The sequence below is a fragment of the Channa argus genome, chromosome 10 (genome assembly GCF_033026475.1).
Source record: "Channa argus isolate prfri chromosome 10, Channa argus male v1.0, whole genome shotgun sequence".
Lineage (NCBI taxonomy): Eukaryota > Metazoa > Chordata > Actinopteri > Anabantiformes > Channidae > Channa > Channa argus.
The window spans coordinates 2854285-2877936 of NC_090206.1; the positions used below are offsets into that span (position 1 = coordinate 2854285).

At 41.9% G+C, this 23652-nt stretch overlaps 2 protein-coding genes across 3 annotated transcripts; both read left to right on the plus strand.

The window, feature by feature from the left end:
• Nucleotides 1–703: 703 nt before the first annotated feature.
• ccdc142 (coiled-coil domain containing 142) lies at nucleotides 704–13738 on the plus strand. Its single transcript, XM_067518856.1, has 18 exons — nucleotides 704–1248; nucleotides 2534–2613; nucleotides 3808–3836; nucleotides 4328–4373; nucleotides 4529–4767; nucleotides 4868–5086; nucleotides 5798–7065; nucleotides 8313–8584; nucleotides 9032–9118; nucleotides 9221–9418; nucleotides 9860–10026; nucleotides 10338–10490; nucleotides 10678–10792; nucleotides 11431–11608; nucleotides 12043–12153; nucleotides 12244–12344; nucleotides 13111–13267; nucleotides 13402–13738. Exons 2-18 carry the CDS (start codon nucleotides 2544–2546, stop codon nucleotides 13508–13510), a joined length of 3519 nt encoding a protein of 1172 aa, XP_067374957.1. The 5' UTR covers nucleotides 704–1248; nucleotides 2534–2543; the 3' UTR covers nucleotides 13511–13738.
• Nucleotides 13739–15380: 1642 nt separating this feature from the next.
• tmem129 (transmembrane protein 129, E3 ubiquitin protein ligase) lies at nucleotides 15381–22151 on the plus strand. 2 transcript variants are annotated; one of them, XM_067519329.1, is made up of 7 exons: nucleotides 15381–15635; nucleotides 16476–16534; nucleotides 17183–17440; nucleotides 20628–20788; nucleotides 20898–21057; nucleotides 21157–21229; nucleotides 21312–22151. In XM_067519329.1, the coding sequence occupies exons 1-7, from the start codon at nucleotides 15431–15433 to the stop codon at nucleotides 21488–21490; spliced, it is 1095 nt and encodes a 364-aa protein (XP_067375430.1). In that variant the 5' UTR covers nucleotides 15381–15430; the 3' UTR covers nucleotides 21491–22151. The 2 variants fall into 2 exon arrangements, with proteins under 2 accessions (XP_067375430.1, XP_067375432.1); XM_067519331.1 differs by lacking the exon at nucleotides 15381–15635 and adding an exon at nucleotides 15942–15961.
• The last annotated feature ends 1501 nt before the right edge of the window (nucleotides 22152–23652 follow it).

Here is a 23652-nt window from a genome sequence, read left to right on the forward strand (position 1 = left end):
ATTTGCTTGCATTAATCTTAATCTGCTTTCCCGTTATTGAACTCCCCGCTCCATTTATGGATTTTGCCATCATCTTCTCCCCCTTGAACTCATGTCTTTTATTTTGGGAGAGAGGGCATATTAGGACTTATGATATGAGCATATATTCTATCCCTAGCTGGTGTGGGGAATTATGTATATTCCTTTGTTTGTCATTAAACTCCCCTGGACAGTTGAGGATGGAGTCTGACAAAGGTTCCAAATAAAATTAAGAGAGGTGGATGTCAGGTATAGAGCAGAACGTAGACCCAGTTCAGGAATTGGAACAGCTCATATTGGCCTCACTTTAATTGAGACATTTGTGGGGACAAAGTTTGGCTGCATTACCAAATACCTTTTTTTGATTAACAAAGTCAAAAAGAGAGAGTTTTAAATACTTTTTTGTTTTTGTCCACTTAAGGAAATGCTAATGTAGGACATTTTAAGGAAAGCTTTGAGAATCACTGGTGGGGGTACACACATACAAACTGAGATGTCACCAAATCACCAAGATTAATTTATAAAAGAAAAAGTCAACTTCAATTTAAGTGTTTTGACAGGAAATCTGTTTCTTTATTAAATTGGCTTATTATTCTTTCAAATATATAAAGTCATAGCCGAAATAACTTTGCATATAGGGCAACATTTTTGAACTGAATATAGCTGGAATATAATAAGAAGAAGAATATCACCTTTTGTGTTTTTGTATCATTCTTCCTATCGGTTGTTCCTTTCTTACAGTCTCGCTGGCTTATTCCTTTCCCTACACAAGGAGTCTTTTTTAACCTGAGCATAACACGTACAAGATGACACATGCAGTATGAGGGGACTGACTGAGCAGGGGCCGCCATGTCCCATCAAACATGTCTCCCTACGTCCTACAGCCGGGGACGCTCCTGATTGGTTGCTGCTACATCCTGTGTTTGCAGGCCTGACTACAACATGCTATTTTAAACCCCACATCCTTCGTGAGCAGTGGATTAACGTTTTAAGAAGACCTCCGCTACGTAAGAGCAGATTTGAGTGGTTGTCTCCGTGAGTTGGAGAAACATGACAGCGGTTCGCAGAGAAAACGCCGTGAGCTGCGGCTCAGTGGGCTCAGAGCGGGGGTTTAACACTCAGCAGCTCCTTTAAGAAGAACAACTTAAACCCAAGTGTGCACACACGTCTTCACTCAGTTGTCAGGAGAGACACCAGCGATGGACGTTTGGACGCGTTTTCGGATGCAAAGTAAGATGAATGTCTTGAGTGTGTCTTTGTGAAGTCAGCGGTAGAAGCGATGTCTCCCCCCACCATCCGTTTTCTCCTGAACAACCAGACGTTTGTGTGTTGTAGGAGCTTGTAACGTGAGCACAAACACACCTTAGGGTCGGTGCTAGCTCTCCGATACAACTCAGAACATTAGCCTGTGCAAAACCGTGAGACGTTCAGGGACCCAAAGATTCCCACCCTCGTCTTTAGTATATTGCAGCAGTGTAAACATAAAAAAAACCATCATAACAAACAGAGTTTTACATTCTTGTTACTTAAAGGGGGATCACACCAATGTTAAACTTGTAGTCTGATGACATGTATAAACCTTCTGCCTTCGTTGCATGTCCCATACATAAAACAGAAGAAATGTAAAATTATTTTCTGTAGTATTGTTCCAATATGAAAACTGTTGACATGTTCAGGAGCGAATCTAGAATGTTTTGGTTGGGTTGGCCACACTGGGGCCCACATTAAAAGAAGGGTGGCACCTTTGGAAATCGAAGTAAAAGTTATTACACACAAAATGTATTTTTAGATACAATAAATGGTACAATAGTGTGTTTTTATATATTAAAGTTTTCTTTTAGTGTAAGAAATGTTAAACATTGAGATTTATGTATTTGGCTGCTGTAGATCAGTTGGTAAGGCAGTCGTCCACGGACCACAGGTCTAGTGGTTCAATCTTGGTCCTGGCTATATGTCGAACTGTCTCTGGGGCAAGACACTGAACCCCTAACAGCCCATTCCCATCCCCAGCTGTGCAGTGCTGGTCCAAGCCCACTAGAAATTGGGGAGGGTGTCAGGAAGGGCATCCTGCATTAAAAACTGTGCCCAAAATAACAAGCCGTCAATGATCCTCTGTGGCGACCCTGAATTCACGGGACAAGCCAAAAGGACAAAAAAAAAAAAAAAAAAAGTATTCAGACAAAAAAAAACTGTATTAAATCTGAAATAATAACTATCATTTTTTACTTCCAGAAGTCATAAACAAATGACAAAAAAAAAAAACAATGAAATCCCCACAAAAATAATTTGCCTGCTTCCCTTGACAGTCAGACTCTGTCGAGGGAAGCACTTGGGTGGCCAATCAGATTTTGGAGCTTGTGTTTGCTTCTTCAACCGGTGCTCACTCACACCCCTCGAGACATATTTCTGTACTGAGTTAGAAATGAGTCCCATCACACAAAGCACCTCCTTAAATCATGAGTTTATCCTTGAAGCAGCCTGAAACACCAACAATGTTCATGGTGCTTGTTCACAGGTTAGCTGCAATGTCTGGGAAGGAGCATCATAACCCAGAGAATCTAAAAGATGCTCGTGGAGAGTTTGGCCTGACAGCAGGTGAGATGTATACATGCCCACATACACAAACCTTGTATATTTCAGAAAGAAAATATTCAAACATAATTTTAGGTTGTATTTAGGTCTTTCAGGTCACTTTAGATGTTGTCACTCTGTTGTTTAGTTGGCACACACTTCCACTAATACAGTGGTTCTCAAAATGCAACAAAACTTCATACTCTGCGAGATGGTAAATCTTATATTTCATGGTGTTTGCAGGGGCACAGAGTTATTGAATCCTCAAGTGCTTTACAACATTCTCTCTGTACGAATCTGAAGAATAAAATAGTACCAAGCCTATAGTCTAAAAACCCTGTTATCCAAGAGAATAAGCCTGAAAACTGTCGTTCTTCACTGTTCAGTCATTGCTAAAAATGCGTACTTTTTGTTTCCCCGGTTGTTTTGGCTTCATACGAAAAGTAAACCCAGCGATGGCCACCACCAACCCACATCTAAGCATCTACAACAACGATTGGTCCTTCACTGAGCTTGTAACCCATCAAAGCCCCCAACAGTCACGCACAACTTAACTGTTTCAGGGAATATATAATTTGCAGGCTCTGTGTAAATGGGAGTTGTGCCTATTTCACTGCTTATATGGGGCAGCAGTACGCACGACATTCCAGATTCCGGATACAGACGTCTTACTTCCTAGTTGCGAAGCGCCAACACACGTTGAGTTAGTCGACGTATGTACATAATCGACCCCTACTTATCTTGTTGCTCCCACTATGGAGTTTGTAATCATTGTAAACCTGCTTTTCCAGAGCACAGATGATATAATCTGAACTCCTCCCATTAAATATTCTAATATAAGGAAGTCAGAGGAAAGTTTAAAAGCAGTAATGTACATTTACACCCTAAAAAATTGGTGAAGTCAGAAGAGCTTTTTAGATGTAATTTGTATTTGTGTCCATCTCATAAATTGGATTTCAACATGGCTAAAAACTCATAAATCACATAAAATGCTTTGAGATGCATTCACAAAACTGACTTTTTGCAGTGAAAAATGGTCACAATGTTTGAGCAGATTTTTACTGTACACATCATTACAGAGGACCAGAGATGTGACATAACACAAGCTATTCAGCATGAACATTCATCTAGTGGCGATCGTGTGAAGGTGACGTTATCGTCAGTTTTACCTTCGAGGTTGTCTAAAGAATTTGGGTTTTGTTTGTCTCTCTCTTTCAGACTTGTGGAATTGTCCAGGAAAAGAGCAGGTACATGTTTAGTTTATCTTTTCACATTTTGAACCTAGCTTACAGTCACCCGAAGTCACCCAAAATGCATACAGCAGTTATATTTGCTCTAGGAATGTACCATGTATGTCAGAAGTAAATCAAATAATTTTTACATTATTGCAAGATATTGCAAGAAACTATTCAACTTGTATAGAGGTCTTTGGAGCTCTTTGTTCAAACGATGGCTACATTTTAGTGAGAAGCAAACCTCTGATAATGGTCTATGGCAGAGAAGAAAAAGTAAACGTCAAGCTTTGGAATCCCAGATGTTAGAGAAGATTACTGGTCTTAACAATAAGGTTCCACGATTTGGTTTGGGTTCGGATCATAACGATGTCAACTTGTGTTGATGATTCTAGTGCTGCTGACTAAATTTGCACATCACTTGCATTCAATGTCAATAAACCTGTCATGAGGTAGAAACAAACTTGGTGTACAATATTGTTTGATGTTCCCTCTTTTTGTTTCAGAGCAGATGCAGTTCCTGCGTGGTGACAGAGGATCTGACCACTACCAGTATGACATTTACATTTGATACCCTCGTATAGGCCAAAACCGTTCTGTGCTCTCTTGTCAGCTAACGTGACTCTTTCCCATATCTAAAGAACAAGTTACCCACAGTACATAAAACATGCAACTCAATCAATTGATGTATGCCTCCACCCCCCCAGCTTCGTGGTCACAGAGATCCATCTCCCGATCCCTGCAACGAGCAGAGAGTTTACTCAGAAGCACCTTTAATCCTGGCCTTAATTGGCTGTTCCATGGCCACAATCAAGACGAGGACTTGGAAGAAGAAAATTTCGTAGTAGCTCCGAACCTTGTGTCCAGATCCTCTGCACGTCTCCAACGTCTGCAACAAGCTCTTCTGACTGTGGCACCCCAGTGGCAGCAGGTCGGTGGGACACAGGTGGGTTCCAGAGATTGTAGCGTTTTTGCAACAGCTGTGAGGTGAACAGGATTTTACAAGTAAATGCTCAGATTTGACATTTCCCCTCCCTTTGCATCAGGTCTGTGTAAAAGGCCTCCCATCAGAGGATGGTGTTCTCCTCCTGCCCTGCTCATCCTTCCTGCAGGGGCACTACAGAGCTCTGTGGAGGCTCATGCAGCAGCGATCCCTGCTACTCTTTATACACGAATACCTCAGGAGGGCTCGTGTTGCAGCAGCATTCATATCCAGGCTGAGCCACCTGCTGGAGGATCAGCAGAAGAGATCTCACCATTACAAGGTAGGTTAATCTGCAGGGAAACACTTTTGAAGTTTCTGTAAGCAGTTGTTGGGATCATTTAATCAGAATATCAGCCGCTGTGGAGTTTGTTGATCAGCTGCTGTCTAACTGTGTCTTGCAGCTGTTTGGTACTGAGCAGTTAGTGGGCAGTGGAGTTATCATAGCTGTTGTTATGGACATGGCTGGAGGTTAATTTCCCTGACTGTGTACATAAAAACAGTTTCTGCACTTGCCTTTACACAGTGATTTGATTGAAAATCTAATTTTTATTCATGCATTTGTCAAATACTGTACATACAGAGGCAGGGCATCCCTTGAAAATCACCTAGTTTTCTGCATCAGTTGATCATAAAATGGTGATTTGATCTATATTGATTTGAGCTATATCGTAAAATGTTGATGATAGCGTTGGAGAAAAGCTCCGGTTTATCAAGGTTATACCATAGTTTCAGGCCATCCAATAGTTTTCAGGTATTTCTTAGAAAATGACAAAAAGTCAGGGGAGCACCACAATCAATATGATTCATGGATGCTCCAATCTATCTGGTAGATGTTTAGATCTTAAAGGAAATGGAAAAATACAGGACTGAAACGACAGAATCGTTTTGGCATCAATATTGACACTGTGGTACCTGATAAGTATTTAGAATAATTTCTGAGGATACGTCTGGTGCAAATTCACAAATGGAAGCAATTTCCTCTCCTTTCTAGAACCTGTCCAGCTGGTCCTCACCTTTGGTCGGTCTTGGATCCTTGAGTCATGAGCTCCGAGTCCATCTCAACCACTGGTCTTGTCTGGTCTCCAAAGTCCAGTCTGACAGCTACTTGCAACCGGCTCTTGTCCCACAGACGCAGCTATTGGTGGAAATCAAAAATACTCTGGACTCACTCGGTCTGCAGGCAATGGTTTTGATGGAGCATTATGTGTATGTCGCTCTGTCTGCTGTAGCCCAGACGGACTTAAACTCTGTCCCAAGAGAAGTTCTGGAGGATATTGTAGCTGGCACAGACCTGTATAACCAGGCAGTGGAGGAGCAGAAAGCACAGTGCATTGCCACCCAGCTGAGAACATCAGTGTTACAGCAGGCACATTATAAGATGATGGGTTCCAGGCTTCCAAACTACAAAGGACCTCACCCTGCTTCATTCTCAATTAAAGAGCTGACAATGATTTTAGCAGTAAATAATGCAGAAAGGGCAGCCAAGCAGTTACACGGGGCATGTGAACAGAGTTACCAAATGTGTCACCTCCACGACAACCTGGAGACCAACGCATCTTCCGATAACTCCATCAGCCTTGAGACCTTGAAACTGACATCTGAGTGGACCTGGGAAAAGTTACAGCGTACCTACCTTAATTCGTCTTCTCTCTTCTCTTTTAATCACCAGCCAGCACCGCATTCATCCTCACACCATACCTGCAACAAAACTCTTTGCATACCTCAGCTCCACTTGGACAGTACTATAGTGGAAAGCCACTGTCCTGTATTAGCCAAGCCCACCTCTGTTCTGCATAGCACAGACAACTGTGACGAAAACCAAACCAGCCAGTGCCAAACATGCACCTCTGAGTCTGGTCTAGCCCAGACCAGTGAGAACACTTTAGACACACTTGCACCAAATCTACAAAGACATGGCAGATTAGAAAATTGCAACTTATTACAGACAATTTTATCCCCTTCAACTATCTCCCACCATCACTCAGTCCTACCTCTATCAGAAGTCTGCAGCCAAGACCATTCCTCAGCAAAGTTGCTTTTTCAGGTTCTGGTTTCCTCCAGTGACTTTCTGGCTCCACTGGTGTCAAATACGCCTACACCAGAGGCACCATCTAAACAACTGCTGCCCAGTATACTAACAGCTAATTCAGTGCAATCAAATAGACTGTGTACGAGACTGAACGAAGATGAAAATGCTGACAAAACTCAGCAGGAATGGGCTGAACTTGAAGTAACAACCAGACAAGAAATCTGTAGCAGGTAATGTACCAGGGTGGGATGAACCAGCCAATATTCAATATTCAAAGCCTTAGTATGATCTGAATCCACTTGTTTGAAGACAGAATTAGTCACTTTAGTGGATAATGGTAAGTGAAATAACAGTTCAAATATTTGTTATGTATATGTTTGTTCTCAGTTTTTTGGGGTTGGGGGTTTAGGGGGAGTGTCTTAACCTGAGAGCTCTAACATTATTTGCAGATCCTATGTCCAAATTAAAGGGACCTGTCAGTACCTGGAGGTTCATGTCGGGCTCTGACAGAAATGTAAAAATTACATTAGGGTCACAGTAGGTCACACAGGTTACAGTGAATACTTGTCATACCTGTAAAGCAGAAACTTGCACAAATCCACATTTCATTTTTATTCTATCGAAAAGTGCTATTAAACACTAAAGACTATAGTAACTATGTTGCGTCCGGTTATTTGTATGTACTAGTAAAAACACTGCAGGTGATGCTCTGCTTTGGGCTCGGGTCAGATTCAGACGTGAAGTAAAATGTGGTTGTGGTTGAAATTCGGAAAACACATTTGGGTCTTGGTTGGGTTCAGTCGTGCAGATTAGGATATAATAGGTGTACTTGTAAATATTTGGGACTTAAAACGGAATGAATATATTATCCATGCTTCTGGCTAAGTGTGTGAATTAGAAATAATGTCGCCCAATCCCACCTGCCTCCAGTTTGTGTCTGGTTGAATTTGGCCACCACACGCTCGAGTCAGGTTCACACTGGAAAAACGCAGCCTGATCCATGTTGTGGTCCAATCCAGTACTTATGTTTATCCATATTACACAAAATTAAACATGTGTCTGACACTGTATTCTATTTTATAAGACAGCTCCAATTTTTTTAGGAGCTATTTGATCCAGATACTATTTTAAGAATATTAATAAACTTCAATCATTAATGCAATATGAATGTAAAAAATAAGTTGTGGGATGGGCTCCTAGGATGACTTCTGATATGACTGGGTTTATAGTGAAGACGTATCAATTCTTTGGATCTTTTGGAACTATAGAAACTCTTCCCTTACATAAAATCTTATCGAGTATAGACACCAGCTACATGTGACTCAGAAATGTAGCAATAGTTAGTGACAGCTGACCTAATACACACTGAGGGGAAAAAAAGAGTAGTGAACCTAGAGGATGATGAAACACTAAATGCACTGGCCATTCTTTAGTTTCACACATTCCTGGTGTATTTAACCATATTTCTGTTTTTTAGCTCGGCTTTGCAGAGAGATGGAGACCCAGAGAAGGCGGAGACTGACTGTGCTCGTAGTCCTCACACGGTGCAGTGGTTGGACCTTGGTCAGTCACTCGTGTTTGATGATCTGTTTGGACAGTACCTCACCCTGCTGTGGACTCTCTGTGGTAAAGCCTTGTGGCTGCAGCTGCATGCACCGCAAAGAGGAGACAGCGCAAATAGCATTAACCTCCAGGACAATCACAGGGTGTTTCAAATCCTGCACCAGATCAGCCAAGCTTCAAAAGCAGGTAGGAAGATAGTGCTCAGTCGGTTTAACAGTGTTATTTATTTATTTGTATTTTATATTGATTTACAGAATTTCCAGTGTTCTCTGGGCTGTAATTTTGTCATCCCTCTAATGATCCTTTTCTTTCTCGTAAGTTTAAGGTCATAATAATGACAAAAACACAAAATTGTTGTGCCAAATGGGAAATGTTTCCTAAATTGAACTGCAATGTTTCAACCTAACAAATTATTAAGTGGAGTGGGAGGATTTGTACGTATTTATGGCGATTGCAAGAATTGTTGATGAGACTGAGAGTAGATGAACCCATCCTGTGTTAGCCAATGTTTCCATGGTGTCTGTCTTGTATCTTTTTCAGATCTTCACGTTTGTTAAACAGTTCATTAGCCTTATAAGAAGATCAGGTTTATTGTGCTACACGGTGTCTTTGTTTTTGTGCTGTTTGTTGTAGATCTAGTTTCAAAGGAGTGCAGAATCATGCTAGAAGACTTCAGTCTGTGTCTGTTAGTCACTACATCACATGCTCAGTGGGACTATGGTTAGTGTACACACACACACACTGGGCAAATAAACAGAATGATCATGATGAGATCAACACACTTTTTTTCAATTAAACCTTAACTGTCTATTTTGTCTTCAGAGATGTGCAGGAGTTTAGGTTCAGCTCTGAAAGATAAGTGTCTCAAAGATGCCAAACAAGGCAGCCACGCTGTGATGTCATCACCCAAGCAAGATGGAAGTGTGATGATGTCAACGACCATGGAGCACTTCCTGCGTCTGTCCCCTCCTCTCCTGTCATCTCTGCGCTGCAGTCACTCAAATACTCAAAGGTCCTCAGGTAAAGAGACATGAGCAGTTATCCAGTCACATCAGTAGCACCATCAGTAGAATATCCTATGATTTGCTTAAAGCTGTAATGAATTTGTAGTGGAAAAACATGGCTCTTGTATCGCATGCGCCGCTTCCTCATGATAAAAATCATTAGGTGTGGCCGAATCAGCTATTTGGTACTTAATGACGTAAGTGGAGATCTTTACGTCAGACTTGCTGCAAAGCAACTTGTCTGGCTTTTCATTTTTGAGCAAAACCAGTTAGATCTTCTTCTTTTTTCTTTTTTTTGTCTTTGATCAAAGACAAAATCCACGATACCTCTCTGGCTCACTGAAACGTATCTCTGCTGTTTTGATGTTGAGGCCTAGCAGAAACACTACGCACAGCAACTGATGGCTGACTTATCCTCTTGCTCTCTCCTCCTCCTCCTCCTCCTCCTCCTCCCCAGGTCCCTGTAGCCTCTTCCGCTCCAGGCTCACTCTCCAGAGACAGACGCTGGGTTTAGAGTTAGCCACAGTGCAGCTGGGCACAGTCTGGGTCATGTCTAAGGCTTACCAGTTCCTCTCCTCATGGAGCCTCAACAGGTTCCTGCTCATCACACAAGGAGACCTCAAAGTAGGTTACTCACTTACATCAGCCACACGTCAATAGAGCTTCACAAATCCTGATACATACAGTATTAACACCATTATTTCTACATGTTGTTGTGGTTCACAGTTCATTTACAGCATACAGCTAGTGCTATTTGATCTATTTCAGCTTTTCTGTACAAAAAAATGAAACATATTAATATACTGTTAACTTAAAATGGGCTTAGGGCTGACATTGGAATTCAAAACCTTCTTGCCCTTTAGCTTGAACCACACAAATCCGCATGACTTGGATAAAGTGTGTTTTTTATATGTGCACTTTCTCTGTCTCTGCAGGTGCTGAAGGAGTCATTAGAGGTGATGATGCATCACACGAAGTCCCTGATGACAAGTGCAGACCGTGACCAACATTCCACCTCTTATGAACACAACAAGCTACAGATGAGGCAACAGCTCGGAGCACTTGACAGGGCTGTGTGTGAGCTGCAGGTGACCTGTGTGTTTTACTCTCCAAGTTTAAAAAGTGTATTAGGAAGCTCACTCGTCAAAATCAATCACATAAACTCATACCAACAAGATGGTTTCCCTTTCTTCCATTTCCATCATGAACTTGGCATAATGCAAACCAGAGAGTGCTGTGGTCATCTGATCCTGATGTCACTGCTCTTTTCATCAGGCCTTTTCTTCTTTGGTGCTGAAGACCTTCTCCAGTGGCTGCAAGAGGATGTCTGGGGAGATCTTTGAACAGACCATGCCTCCTGCCATTCACTGGAGACCCCGACACAGGGCAGGTAATGGGCACATCTGTGACCTAAATACATAGAATAGATACAAATATCTATTCTATGTATTTAAATATGCAATTATGCAGTAAACAAAGAAAGTGAAAACAAAGCAAAATGTTTGCCAGGAAGGTCAGTCAGTCCACTCTCATGAAGTCTGAGGAGTCATCAGCCTCAGAAATCACCTCAGATCAGAGCCCACATCAGTGCTTCCCAGAATTCAAGAAGCAGATACATCCCGACATTAATTATTTTCGGGAGAATGTGCAGGCATTTGGTGTCCAAACAACTGCTGAAGGGGACCAGTGAGAAGAATTGCTTGTGCCAAGAAATGGACATTAGGCCAGTGGAACCCACTGTACTTGAATCTGTTGAGTCCAAAGGACAATATCCCAAAATACAAGCGGGATAAGTTGGAAGCAGGAAGTTCTATCAAAGCAAACCATAGATACTTTGGAAACTTGTTTTGCTTTGATTACGCTGTTTTTATTTACTACATAATTCCTTAAGCTATTGAATAGTTTAGCAGCTAGGGACGTTTTTAGACAAGCTGGGTGAAAGCTTAGAACGAAAGGTGAACTACCACCCACCTTCTGTCATGTGTCACTCTGTGGAAAAAAACTGTGTATACGTCTGGCTTTATATAGGTTTTCCCATCAGCCCCAGTGAGTATGCGTCTCTGGCAGCTCAGAATGTGATTGGCCAAGTTTTGGAGGGCGTGGCACTATTGTCTGATGACGCCCGTGTCCAAGCACTGAGTATAACCACGACGGCCTTCATGGAGGCGTGGATGGAACACATCCTGAAACAGAAGATCAAATTTAGGTACGTTTGTAGCATCACACCTTCTGTCACAGTGTCAGCCCCAGTTTTGGTCTCCGTGGAACGAGTGAAGTTAAATTGAATGATATAGAGCCTTGTGCAAAAGTTATTACCCCACATTCATTTCTGATTAATTTTTCAAGGGGGATCTAAACGTTGGCACTTTTTAAATGTTGATAATTTAGTAAAACTTTTTAATATACATGAATGAAAGACTATGTTTAACACACGCATTTAACACATTGTACTGTCATCACATGATTGCACTTGCAGTATAAAGTATAGTTTCTTAATTAAAATGAGTTTTATGTGAAAAAAAAGGGGTTAGAAGACTATTTGTCAACCTGCATGGATGTGTGTGAGTGTGTGTGCAACAGGCTGCTGAGGTACAGTTGAGTGAGACCTCTGAGCAGTGTTGTGCTGTGGCTCCCCCTCAGTGTGCAGGGAGCTCTCCAGCTGAAGCAGGACTTTGATTCTATCAGAGAGATGATCCAGTCGGACAAATATGGTCTGTCAGCCGAGCTTCATCAGCGACTGCTCAGCCTTCGGTATCAGAATTTTCAGAATATCCAAGTTTCAGTTGATTGACACCAGACTAGGCTCCATCAGACCTGCGTCACTCCTTATTCTGTTCCCAGGGTTTTTCAACAAGTGGACTCAGCAGTGATGTGTCTGCTTCAACAGCCACACAACAAACTGTACCTGCAGCCGAGAGCCTGGGAGCCGTTTACACGCTGCTGTGAGTATCAGTCAGTCACAGTCGGGATGTTCACATGCACATAAATAACCAGCTTACGCAGAGAAATCATCTTTCTGGGGTAATCGGGGCAGAGTTTACATGCACTTAAGAAACCTGGTTACTGGAAAGCCACATATACAGTACTCAGGCTTGTTTTGGAACCACAGCTCACAAATTTCAGCCTTGCCTGATTTACTAATTCTAAGCTGGTGATGAGGCTGTAATCCTCCTTATACTTAATGCTGGTATTTACAGTATTTGGTGTGGTGCTGTAAACTGTCCCTCTGTCTAAAGCTTTGTGGCACATGAAAAATCTCAAACAGCAAGACAATTTCCCCTGATAAGAAAAATATTGATTGGATATTACCTGTCACTTCACTGAAAACTATTGTCCCTTTTGGGATCCTGTAGGTATGACTCAACCTGAGTTAAACCCAAATAAGCTGGATTCATTCCTGAACCTCCCTTTATTAATGATAGTTGCTGATTATTTTCTCAGTTTCTAGTTGTCTCTAAAAAAAAAAAAAAAAAAAAAAAAAAAAAAAAAAGATGATCCTATCCTAGAAAGAAAGACAATCATTTTAAAAGCTGAAAGCAGTTATTTTCTGAAACATTTTGCTTTAAAAACTGTTATTAAACTATCAGAGTGAGCAGTAGGTTTCTACATGGCTCGTGGCACAATATTATTATCTCTGAAGCATTTGACCAGAAACACATTTTGGTGATTGACAAATGTGTTTGTGTGTCGTGTGTCCTGTGAACTCAGGTCCAGCAAACAGTAGCAGAGCGAGCTTAGAGACGGCAGTGGGGAGTAGCATCACCAACCTGCGGAGTGTGGCGGGTGAAGACCTGACTCAGGATGATCCCTCACCTATAACCACTAACCTCTCTTCAGTGGATGGAGAGCACTACCTCGCTCCAAGGTACATTTTTACAACTTCCTACATAGAGACAGTGATGGTTTGAAGTACGTTTTAACCTTAGACTGCCTCGTAATTGTAAATCCAGTTTGGGTATCTTCAATACTAATAGTACTTTGTGTATTTTGTGCTCCCAGTGTAGCTCTGGGTGCTGCTCAGCAGGAGTGGTTGAACCTGAGGATCAACAGTAGCTCACGTCGCTGGAGGCTGCCAGGTCTGCAGTGTCTCTCCAAGTCGGAGCCCTGAACACAAACACACACAGACTCTTTTTTTTTTTTTTTTTTTTTTTTTTTTTTAATTCTTCCTGAACAGAGTTCTGTTGTTGTTGCAAATACAATTGTGATACTTCTGGGGGTTACTTTTGTATGATGGGAAAAACACTTATTTTATGTAAAAAACATATTCTATTTGACAAAATATTTGTCAGCAAACATATTTTTACATTCCTGAATAAAAAAGTTTTTTTTATATCTATTTTGTCGTATTTGTTGTGTATACCAGTACCTTCCATACCATTGCTGTAAGGCACAACTGGACGTTAATGAAATTAAATTTATCATGACAACAAATAGTTATGCAGGTTTATGAGAAGTTGGTGAACAGGGCTTTAGAACTAAACTGCACAAACTCCCTAAAGTTTAGAAGGGGACAATATAAGCAGCAAGTTGGTCTAATTTTTATTTTAGTTTTATTTATTGATTTTTTTTTTTTTTTTTTTTACCTTCTCAGAGCCCCTCTCAGGGCTTTGAGATTTAGGTCAGAATTGTTGAAGAAAAAACTTTAAAAAAAAAAACTTTTAAAAAGTTTTTTAGTGGCCCTAATCCTCTGCTGAAGAGTTTAAGAAGCTGACTTGCTGGTTATTATGAAAGCTTTATTAGGATAGAGCAGGTAGATGCAGACAAGGTCAATTTATTGTATGTCCAGTTTTATAGTCACTCCTGTCATTTTCATCATAAGAGGTATAAAAAAAAAATAGATTTCAAAATGTGCATAGATCAATAACATTTGTGAGTTCATAAGTAAACTAAAGGGAACAAAGTGGCAGAAACATGAGCAACTCAGGTAGATAAAGAGGAAAATATGGAGATTTCATTAATAAAGCAAAAGGAGTAATTATTATTACTCATTATTGTAAGAGAACAGCAATCTAACTGGAATGAGGCCAATAGTTTAAATGAAAGTTGGAGCCTTACGATCACCAGCCATCAGAGCCTTCTAGCAGGTGAACATTAACACCAGGAAACAGCATGTGTCAGTGCCAGGACTCTTCTTCAGAAACAGCAGGACAGCATCTCAGTCCAGGGGCAGGGACTTACTGAGAGAAACTGAATTAATAGATTAACTCGGGGGAAATACTGAGCTGCAGATGATTCTCTATGCTTCTATTCTTCCCATCTAGATACTTTAACTCTCCCTTCACTTGTCTTAGCAAAACATATCTGGACCGTTTACCGATTGTCCAGGATACTGAGCTCTGCTGAACTCTTGAGCAGCTCTTTAAAGAAAGAGCATGTACGTAACTTCACTCCTGATCTTTTTTTTTTTACTCTGCCTCATGCCCCTCCATCCATCCATCCATCCATCATCTTTATCTACTTCTCCCATTAGAGGTTGTGGAGGTGTTGTAGCATATTTAGAATCCAATTCAAGATTCTTGTGATGACTTTCAGAGCCCTACAAGGTCGGACACCTGTCTAACTAACATTATAGATCTGTTGCAACCGTTTGTCCCCAGCAAGTCTCTACGGTCCTCTGATTGAGGTTTTGTTGATCAACTCCAGACCAATGACTTACTGTTTGCAACGCTGAAAAGCATTGGATCTGATACGTCACAGAACCAGGACGACTATGAGATAAATACTAAATTAGCAGATTAGCAACAAGTGAAGCAGTAAATAGAGATGTAGACATCGTGTGGAAAAACTAATCCAAGATGAAAGTGTTATGGGACCGAGAGAAAAAACAGATGTTAGTGATGAGGAAGCCAAAAATACACTTGCGGAGAAACTGTTCAGGCTGTATCTGCACAGTCTGTGCGCTGTAACAGACTAATCCAGGAGGTGGCAGCACGACAACAACGACTCCGGAAAACACGCGAAGAAGACGCGTCACGTTGGTTGGTACGTATGAGGAAGAAGAGGCGCGTAAACGACTGTACAGACAAGTATGGAGAGTCCGGACTTGAGTTTCACTTTCGCCTACTTCGTGTTCTCGCTGTGCTTCGTGTTTACACCGAACGAGTTCCGTTCGGCCGGTTTAACCGTCCAGAACCTGTTTTCGTCATGGCTGGGGAGCGAAGACGTGGGCTTCATCCAGTACCACGTCCGGAGGACCAGCCTCACCGTGCTGCTGCACTCCGCTCTGCCTTTAGGTGAACACGGTTATCCAACACTTCCTCGGTCTACGTGGACAGGTGTTCTGCTGAGTTCCACCTGCCTGCGGAGATCTGCGTTCACAAACAGCGGGAAACCAAATAATGTTTTGTTGGCTTCATCTGTGGTGGCAAATGATAGAAAACATGTGCTGCTGAAACACTGGCTTCCTTTGACGATGAGAAATACATAAATGGACAAATGTTAGTGACTAAAATAACGGGGTCCACGTTCCTCCCCAGCTTTGTATTCAGATACTCTGGGATCCAATGATGTACCAGCTATAACATCATTACAATTCTATAACATTGTAATACGCTGTTTTGTAAGTTTCCCAGATGTGTACATGATGGGCAGATGCATATCTGTGCAGCATCAAAATGAACAATGCACCACCACTTTACATTTCGAGACACACTCATTAGACCCAAATGTTATCTGTGTTATATTGTATAAATCATTTATACGGTGTGAGTGAGATGACACGGGATTCAAACCTCAGCATTAATACAAAATCCACTCGGCTGAATACTGCACCCACCGTCCAAAGCGGGATTGTTATACATCTAAATCTCAGCTGGTCTGAGAAGGGAGGGGATGTAAAGATAAACACCTGCCAAAGATGAAACCCAACTGTAACTACAACAGATCGATAAATCTGACGGTGTCATTAACACTTTGAGACACACGTCATGACTTACCTGCAGTAAGGAGGGTCGGACCAGGTGGCTGTGTGCACTGCAGTGGGTGCTCACAGCTGCTTCTTTATGATGGACTTCTTTGATGCTGTTGCTCATGTAGCTTTTGTTTATATGCTAATTTTTGTTTTTCTTTGTCAGGTTACTACATGGGGAGGTGTATTGCGGCTCCAGAGACACACATTGGATATATTTACCAGGTCAGCCTGTCTGCCTCTTTTTAAACACATTGAAAGTTGCATGCATTATACACCAGCACAGGAATAGTTCAGATTCATTCAGGTCCACTAGACACATCGCATCCTAGCAACAATTTCAAGTTTGGAGTATGTGTTGGACGAAACTCAGTCTCGGCAGCTTATCGGGTTTTCTGTCTTTTGAACACTAAAGTGTTTTTTTGCCTCTGTAAGCGCTGAGATATCAAACGGAGTGAACCACTTATCATATTTCCTTTGGTTTTGTGATTTGGTATCAAGCCTTTATATAGGAATTCAAAACCCAAATTCCTCCTGCAGAGCTCTTGCCAATGAGGCCGGTTTGTGGGCCTCCTTGGAAAAACCCACCTTTTTCGGCTCGTTTTGTGATGGCTACTCCTAAACGACTTTTTTTTGGAACCAGTCCATCTTGTAGCAAAACAAGCCCACATCATGAAGCTGCTACTCCATGGCTTCACACTCTGGATAGTCTTTTGGTTACAAGCCTCACCCTTCTTCCTTTGTGCCATACGTTGATAAAACCAAGACCAAAGAGCTCAATATTGAATCCCATCCCTTCCTGTGATTAGTAGTTAATGAGTGTTGGCATAGATGTCCATGTCTCAGCTGTGCTGTCATGTTGTGTCTCACCAGGTGACTGACGGCTGGAGAGCATTTTTCATCTTCTCTCTTTGCCTCCAGTTGGTAAGCTGGGCGCTAGTCATCTACTGGTCCCGTTGTCACTGGAGCAACCATCCGATCAGCCGCACCCTGCAGGCGCACATCCAACCTCCCCACTCCAACTGGGGCTCTGTGGCAGCCAGTGTCAATGACGAGTTTAGACGCATAGATAAGTTTGCTACAGGGGCCCCTGGAGCCAGACTGATTGTTACTGACAGCTGGGTGTTAAAGGTGAGCATATGGGTTTGCTGGTGGAGTTTGCCTTAGTGTTAAAACATCATAGTGCCATTATTTATTCACCAAAAGTCAAGCCAAATACCTACTAACTGCTTCCATAGGATTTGAGAGGGGAAGTTGCAGCCAAGTGATGCTAATCATCAGCCTTTGATTAATTGACAGCAGGTCGCCAGACATCTCTAAAAGCAGAAGTTTTGGCGGTTTGCTGCTCTGAAGCATTCACACGTGTGTTGGCTAATCACAACAAAGAAGGAAAGCCATGAGCAATATTCTTAGAAAAGGAATTGTTAGGGTTATAAAACCATTTTCAAACAATTTGGACTTGAATGTTGTACGGTGAGGAAGATTATTCACAAGTGGAAAGCATTCAGGGCAGTTGCCAATCCTCCCACGAAGGGACGTCCCAGTGCATTCACCCCAAGGTCAGAGCCATGCAGTGCTCAGAGAAATACAAAAAAAAAAGGAAAAAAAACTGGAGCTCCATCTCAGAGCCTACAGGCCTCACTGAGCATGGTAAATGTTAAAGTCCATGACAGCACAAGTAGAAAAAGACTGAACAATTAGAGTTTGTTTGGAAGGGTTGTCAGGAGAAAGCCTCTTCTGTCTAAAAAGAAAATGAAAGCATGACTGAGCTTCACAAAACTGCATCTGAACAAACCACAGTACACCAGTAAATCTAAAGCACAATGGCTGAAAAATAAAGGATTCCACATCTTGGAATGGACTAGTGAAAGTCCAGACCTCCACCCAATTGAAAGGCTTTGATGGGACTATAAGAGAGCTGTGCCCCAAAACCTCAGATCTAAGGCAACAATGTTGTAAAGAGGAATGAGCCAAAACTCCTCCTCTAACAATGTGAAATCATTTAAGATCATTTAATGACTGTATTGCTAATGAGTTACTTTACAGCTGTGTTGAAGTGCAGTTCCCATTGTGAACATTAGATGTCATGATGATCGTACGTCATGATGATGTGCATGTCAGACAGCATCTTTGTTAATCTGCTGGTGAAGAAAGTGTGTTGAGTTCCAGCCGCTTCAGCAAGGCGACAGGTGAGGGGAGTGGAGGAATGTTATCTTTCAGCACAGCCAGCTGGCTGCTGTCCTGAGCACTGTGCTGAAACTATTTGATCTCATCACATCAAGTGATCATGAAGCAGTGGTCTGGCCCAGTTGCGGAAAGGTTCCATTCACTGAGGTCTTAAGTTGGCCATTTTTGCCTGTGACCAAAAGCTCTTTCAGAGCCAGCTTTTATTTACCCCTTTTCTCTACCTCAGTCTAAACAGCAGCTCTAAGTCAAGTATGAACCAGTATCCAGTTACTTCTGTACCCCTCAAGGTTGAGCACCACGTGTTAAAAAAGTTGTATCTCCCCCCACACAGTTCTTTACGCATTTATATAAATTTGTTAAAAAGAAACCTGAGACTGGACACTTTTGATATATCATCATTTATATAATTTTAAATTGATTGTGTTGAAGAAGAAAAACTGTACCTTCAGTTTCCAAGAGTTTAAAAATGAGGAAACACGCTAAAAACATCTAGCAAACAATGTAGATTAATCATGATAGCGTGTTAGGGCGTATGATGTGTCAGATGGGGTTTCGTATGAAAAAAAATGTCAGTGTAAAAGAATCTTATATCCACATTTTATGAAACCTTTCAAATCAAACAAGGAAATGTGGACAACCAGAAAACCGAGAGGTGAAAGGAGCTGTGAAGATCTCCAGGTACATAACGTCCAAAAGAGAAGAGTCACGTGTCACATAAAGAGAAAGTGAGGAGGTTTCCAGTAAGCTGACACCATCTTCTTGGTAGCTGGTACAATAGCAGACAGCATCCTCAGTTGCATAGATAAGATAAGTGACAGCTTAGTGGGTAAAAGCTTTTTGATACTGATACCTTGATTGATTCAGAATTCTGAGTGCTACTTTTTTTCACGGCAAGTTGTATTAAAAAAAGAGAAAATTACATTTAGCTACATACTTTTTCAGCTCCTCTGCCTTCATTACACATGGTTTAATGTGCTGCTTAATGTACCTAATAAACTGGTTGAAATTTTTTTTCTACAACTGCAAAGTCATGGAGACTTAATATTTCTCTTGATTTACATGTAAAATCTTTAAAATGAAAATATTCCTGTTGTTAATCACTGGGTGAAGTTTAAAAAGAGGGAAGATTAGAGCATCATTGGGATGGTGTTGTTTTGTTTGTTTGTTTGTTTGTTTGTTTGTTTGTTTGTTTGTTTTGCTGGCTTCAATACAATCACCAGAAGTAGCTAGTTTTAGGTTATAAATGGGAAATGGCTGCGGGAAATGGGAAATTTTACTTTACACACACACACACACTTGCATCCTGTCATCGTATAGTGAAGGTTAGTGATTATGAGGCTGTAAAGACGGATTAGTGAGTGGCTGAGTCTCTGTCTCTGGTCTGATCTTCTTGATGTTCCCAGCTAACTCAGTGCCTCCATCATATTCTTTTTTTCATCAGTTATCTTGGGATAAGCTGGGCGGCAATGAATTCACCCACGGGAGCCTTTGTTGCCCAAAAGGTCACAATTCTTGAAGTACTTTGAAATGTGCGCCAAAATGCTGCGATGCAACGTGTCCAACTTCACAGCTTTGTTGTGTTTATACTCACAAATGCTAAATGGATGAGGGGACGTTAGGAGGAAAAGTGCATTTAGAACACAAACAAATGCTAAATTGAATCACACATTGGAAGTTCAGTGATCCTGGCATTGAAGTTACGACTGTAGTATAGTCCGTTTACAACCTGACAACTGCTTTTTACTTCTGCCAATTGTATTTTTGCTTAACCGATTGTATTACTATCACAAACTTATTTTCTGCACTAATCCTTATGCCCTGGCTCTCTGTCGAGGGAACTGGGAAGACACAAACTTTCAGGTTGGTCTACATTAACATTATCCCTGTGACATTCCTTTGTCCCAACAGTCAGAGGATTTGACCCTTACTGCAAGCTGCAGTTTGGAGGTGGGGCTACATGTTGAATGTGGTCCCCCCCAAATCCTTTATCGTACTGTATGTCAAAAAGTGTTTTGACAATAACAATTTAGTTTGAAAGAAGACTAAGTAAGTGTCTTAAATAAATCCAAAATGAAAAGAAACCAATTGCTGACATTGATGCACATCCCTGACTGTGTTTGGCTGTCTCCAGGTCACCACCTATCATGTCTACATGGCCTTACAGAGTGACTGTCATGTGACGGTGACAGAGTCCAGGCAGCACCAGCTGAGTCCAGACACGGCCTCCCCCACACAGATTTTAACCTTGAGAGTGCACAGCATCAACCCTGCCATCAGGCCCTTTGATATCTGGTGTGTTTGTGTGTGTGTGTGTGTGTGTTTAAAAGCTCAACAATAAAAGTCGTCTCGAGCTGGATAATTCTCAGCCATGTCAGAAAGAAGTGACGACAATGTTTTTCAGGCTCAACTCTATGGAGTATGCAGAGCTCAGGGAGAAGCTCCACGCTCCCATCAGAACTTCAGCCAATGTCGTGATCCACCAAACACTCAGTGACCTCTTTCTGGAAACATTCAGAGCTCAGGTGGAGCTCAATCCGCCGTACACACTCCCCAGTGGACAGGTATGTCTCCGCTGATGCAGACCCGTGTCCATATGATCACATCATCGATTTTCCTTTTTAGTAAAAGTGATCTGAAAGCGTATCTCTCTCCATACACAGGAGCTCGAGCCTTGTATTGGCTGTATGCAGGTTCCTGCGAGCACTAAGCTGATCAGACTGTGCCACACAGAGGGTAAGAGAGACTGTGTGTGTGCATGTGTGTGCGTGCGCGCGCGCACGTGTGTTTTCCCAAGACTGACTGCTGTGTGTTACAGGAGCTGACACGGAGTGTCAGCAGTGTTTCTGTCGACCCATGTGGTGTCTGTCCTGTCTGGGTCGATGGTTCGCCAGCCGCCAAGACCAGCAAAGACCTGAGACTTGGTTGTCCAGCAGAGTCCCCTGTCCCACCTGTCGAGCCAGATTCTGTATACTGGACATCTGCATGGTCCATTGAGAAGATTCCACATTGACCTTTTCCTCTTGTGTTTGTACACGACATCCAGCAGCCGAGCTCTGGAACGAGGGGTCTTCATGTACAGTAAAAATATAACACTGATCAGCTTTGATGCTCAGTGTGGTCTGAAGTGCAATAATCTGTGTAAACCTCTTGGGAGATATTCGTGTCTTTATGTTTTCTATTGAATACTTTCATAACAATCCTACAAACATTGTGGTTTAAATAGCTGGATTTTGTGCTATAACAAACCAAATCTTCTGCTTTGGAATTGGAATTGGGTAACTAAGAACCTACAGGGCACTTTAATATTAATACAGCCCTGAGGATGGTGGAACTAACGCAGGATGAAAAGTGCATCTGGACATAAGTGCTTGCAAAACTACTACTCTCCTTTCGGCTTATCCCGTTAGTTCAGGGTCGCCACAGCAGATCATTGTCCGCATGTTGATTTGGCACAGTTTTTACACCGGATGCCCTTCCTGACGCAACCATCCCCAATTTCTACCGGGCTTGGACCAGCACTGCATCGCTGGGGAGGGGGAATGAGCTGTTAGGGGTTCAGTGTCTTGCCCAGGGACACTTCGACATATAGCCACCGCCGGGGAATCGAACCACTCACCCTGTGGTCCGTAAGCAACTGCCTTTACCAACTGAGCTATAGCCGCCCCCAAGTGCTTGCAAAAAGCAGCTGTAAATATTTGGCTGAAAAGTCTTTTTCTCTGAATGATACATAATAAAAATACAAAACCCGGTTCCACAAAAGTTGGGACATTGTATAAAATGTAAACAAAAAGTGCAGTGATTTGCATATCGTGAAATGTATTTTTAGTTCAAGGACAACATCAAATATTGAAACATGCTGACATCAGCAACATACTGCATAACAAGTTGTGACAGGCCACTAAAGACTGCAAAAGTGTGATGCTAGACGGAAACCACACCTGGTGGAACATCTCACAATGAGCGTTGTTTGTGGAATTGCAATGAATTGTGTGCGTGTGTTTCATCGCACGCTTCATTCAGAGAATCCGGAGAGAAAAGGAGCCAGTGTAGCACGGTTGTGATCTTTGGGGCTTAAGGCTGTGCTGCATTCAAAACAAGAATCGTTGCAGTAGCTTATGGACACATCTAAGAAAACATTGCAAAAGGTTTGTCTTTGCATTAAAACAGTGTCAAAATTACTATATAGAGAAACAATCATATATGAATGCAGATCCAGGATTAACCATCCTCTCTGAATCTGAGTTTATTTAAAATAGACTAAGGTGAAGTCAAAAAGTTATGTGGTGTGAGGAACCAAAATGTTAAATTCTTAGAAATTGTGTTTGCTGTGTCCTCCATGATTAGAACCAGCAATCTGTGATGGACTGGAGCTGTGTTAATGCACATAGTGTGGGGAGTCACAAATCTGAAGACTTCATTTATACTGAATAATAAATACAGGTTTAATACATATGAAGGAGAAAGTCAGATAATGCTTCTGTTGCATGTATATGCTGATTTCCAGTAACCTGGTTACTGAAGTGCCTGTAAACACATTCTGCACATTTTACAACAACACGCTTCAGTAGTAGTAACGTAGTCCAGGTGCTAAACCGACTTCCCTGCAGTTCAGACCTGTCACCTACTGGAAATCATTGGGTGTCTGAAGAGAAAAAATGAACGTTTTGATTCCGTTAAACATCTGAAATCGACAATCAACAAAGGGGACGTGTTGTCAAAGTAAATTATTAGTCTTAATGAGCAATATGTTACCATGACCAGTGATAGTAGCTATAGTCAAATGTGCGGAAAGAAGCCAGTTTAGCCAGTCCAGGCTAAACCAGGCTGGTATCTGGGGGTTTGCTCTGCAAATATGCAGCAGTGCAGAGATACTCACTTTAAAAACTGTTTGGAGTGAGACAGACGTGTCCTGCAGGTCCTGTGCATTGCCTGATCTCCACGCCCCCACACTCAGCCAAAGGAAATGTAATCACTTGTGTGGGTTTTCTCTGGATGCACAAGCTGTTCATTTGTGAAACGTAGAACAGAGGTTCCTCATAATTCCAGACTGTGCAAAGCTCTGCAAAGAGATCACACCTACAGTATCTCTGTGCAACACTCACACACAGATGAGGCATCACTGCACTAAATGGTAAGTGCTCTGCACTTATGTAGCG